Below are 2,756 nucleotides of genomic sequence, written 5' to 3' on the forward strand. Positions count from 1 at the left end.
ACATCAATCATTTCTACAAGCCAAAAACGTTCAAACGCATCCCCATGGTTTTTTTTTTTAACGTTCATAGTGCAGAAGTAGGGTTAGACTATCACCAAGGTCATAGAAGTACCCCTGGAAATGCCCAATACTCCTACTATAGCCTTGTCAAATAGGTGATCTTGGGCAACGAAATTTTTAAAAATACGGCCCTGAAACCGATGAATGCAATGTTGTGAGGACGATAGTCTGGTAACGCTTCAACATGTACTGACGATTCTTGTTGACATTGAGGCGGTTGTTGTTTGTTGCTCATGCTGTGTTCTGTCTTTGTTTTCGTCGGCGCGTGTTTGTATTTGTCCTTGATCTTGGTACCCCCTCCTTCCCTCCACACACGACAGCATTCATATCCTTGCCGCCGTGTCCCGCGGAGGGCGTCACGTCCATCCACGTCTGCGGCAGCTCTGAAACCTACTTCCAGTGTGCCGAGGGGGAGCTGGAGTACAAGAAGTGTCCTCCAGGAAGGCACTATGACTTCAACCGACCCAACAACACGTTACTTCTGTACACGATTATGGTGATTTTTGGTGATTCTTGTTTTGTGTTAATATTTACTGCTTATGTTTTGTTTTGATTATACCCTCATCAATGAGTGTGGGAACTCATCCTTAATCTTTATCACACACACACACACACACACACACACACACACACACACACACACACACACACATCAGCATTACCACCACCACCGTGTCCCGCGGAGGGCGTGACAAGTATCCCCCACCGTGACCGCTGTGAGGTCTACTACGAGTGTGCTGACGGCGTACATAGCTTCAAGGAGTGTCCCGAGGGGCTGCTGTACGACCGCGACCGTGCCAGCGACACCGAGCCCTGTGACCTGCCTTCCAGCATGGAGTTGTCTAGAATATTTAGATGCTCCGCACAAGTCCCTGGTAAGCTACTGTACGTGGCAAGGCAAAGGTTACCGTGGTAAGTGGTGTTTACTGCTTTACTGGACAGCGGGCTGACAAATATTTTTGATGAAATATTGTTCTTGATGTTGGGTTTGGGGGGTCATGTACGGTTTGACTCTGGTTTACTCGGTAGGCCTTTCTATTCATTATCTCTTTTGGAACCCCTCCCCCCCTCCCAGCATTACTCCCTTGTCCTGCGCTGGGCGAGACAACCACCGACACTGGCCGCTGTGACAGGTACTACAAGTGCGAACAGGGGACCCTTCACCTCGAGCAGTGCCCCGCGGGTATGCTCTACAACCCCGCCCGTGCCCCAGAGGCTCCCCCATGTGACTTGCCCTTCGACGTGGAGGTTTCAAGACTTCTTCAGTGTTCCTCTCAGCTTCCTGGTGAGTGGCGTGCATTCTTTTGACTTCAGTTTCATTGATGAGTGTCTGTATATTGAACGCACACACACACACACACACACACACGCACACGCACACACACACACACACACACACACACACACACACACACTTACTCTCGTGTCCGGCAGAGCAAGCAATGACCCACGCCACAGAAGACCGTTGTGACGCCTTCTACAAGTGTGCTAAGGGGGGCTGTGAGACCAAAAAGTGTCCCGCGGGGCTGCTGTACAACCCCGAGCACGCCAGCGAAGCCGAGCCCTGCGGAGATCCCCGCAGCCTAGCGGAGAGTATACGCTCCGAGTGCTCCCAAAATCGCCCGGGTGAGTGGCGGGTGTTTAGCGCTGCTGCGCGGACATGTTGACACTTGTTGTGCTTGAAGATTCGAGTTTTGCTGCTCTTGTTTTGTTTTGGTTTAGGCTTCGTCGGTGAGCGTCTGAATAGTCATTATCGGTCTTTGGAACACACACACACACACACACACATACACATCAGGGTGTATCCTGTGTCCTGCGGAGGGCGCGACGACTACCCGCCACCCCGCCCCTGGCACCTATCACAGGTACCTCGCGTGTCTTCAGGGGGTCCCTTCATACCGGCAGTGTCCCGCGGGGCTGATGTACAGCCCTGACCGTGCTGACACCACCGAGCCCTATGTGCTACCCTCCAGCCTGAAGGTCTCCAGGTTCCTAGACTGCTCCCCAAAGATCCAAGGTAAACAAGTAAGGTGTGTTTGGCGCGTGACTCTTGGCGAACGATCCTTTTCTATTTGATATTTTCCTACTGTTGTTGTTATTGTTGTTGTTTTGTTGTTGTTTTTCTTCTTCTTCTTCTTTTTCTTCTTCTTCATTGCAAGTATTTTTCTTATTACACACACACACACACACACACACACACACACACACACACACACACACACACACACACACACACACACACACATCAGACTTGCTCCCGTGTTCTTCGGAGAATGTGAGCTCCGTCCCTAACTCTGACCGCTGTGACGCCTTCTACAAATGCTGGGGAGGTTCACGCGAGGTGGTGGATTGTCCTGAGGGGCAGCTGTACAACCCCGAGCATACCAACCACAAGTTCAACCCATGTGGTCTGCCCTCAAACATAGAGAAATACAGACTCCTTCAATGCTCTGCAGAGGCAAATGGTGAGTGACTATAAAGTACAAAGAGCTGATGATTCATATTGACATTACTATGACTGTTGCTTTGTGTGAATATTGACTGCTCTTGATTTATTTTGGCTTTGACCTCGTCGATGGGTTTTCCATGTGGGTACCTGGAACCTCCTGAGCAGTACCGAGATGTTTTTAGTCGATGATGCAGTAATCCTCGCTGAGTCGCTTAATTAAGGTTCGATGGCTCTCGAGGCACTGCAT

General features: G+C 50.4%; 1 protein-coding gene across 1 annotated transcript; it reads left to right on the forward strand.

Annotated features, from left to right (window-relative positions):
* Nucleotides 1–569: 569 nt before the first annotated feature.
* LOC127008452 (protein obstructor-E-like) lies at nt 570–2,533 on the forward strand. Its single transcript, XM_050880595.1, has 5 exons — nt 570–935; nt 1,136–1,345; nt 1,495–1,686; nt 1,859–2,077; nt 2,517–2,533. Exons 1-5 carry the CDS (start codon nt 893–895, stop codon nt 2,531–2,533), a joined length of 681 nt encoding a protein of 226 aa, XP_050736552.1. The 5' UTR covers nt 570–892.
* The last annotated feature ends 223 nt before the right edge of the window (nt 2,534–2,756 follow it).

The sequence above is a fragment of the Eriocheir sinensis genome, chromosome 37 (assembly GCF_024679095.1).
Source record: "Eriocheir sinensis breed Jianghai 21 chromosome 37, ASM2467909v1, whole genome shotgun sequence".
NCBI lineage: Eukaryota > Metazoa > Arthropoda > Malacostraca > Decapoda > Varunidae > Eriocheir > Eriocheir sinensis.

Bases quoted from the DNA above. Each gene is read 5' to 3' on its own strand.
- LOC127008452 (XM_050880595.1), top strand. From the start codon at position 893: ATGGAGTTGTCTAGAATATTTAGATGCTCCGCACAAGTCCCTG. The intron at 936-1,135 runs GTAAGCTACTGT...CCCCCCTCCCAG, and splicing joins ATGCTCCGCACAAGTCCCTG to CATTACTCCCTTGTCCTGCG. The intron at 1,346-1,494 runs GTGAGTGGCGTG...CGTGTCCGGCAG, and splicing joins GTGTTCCTCTCAGCTTCCTG to AGCAAGCAATGACCCACGCC.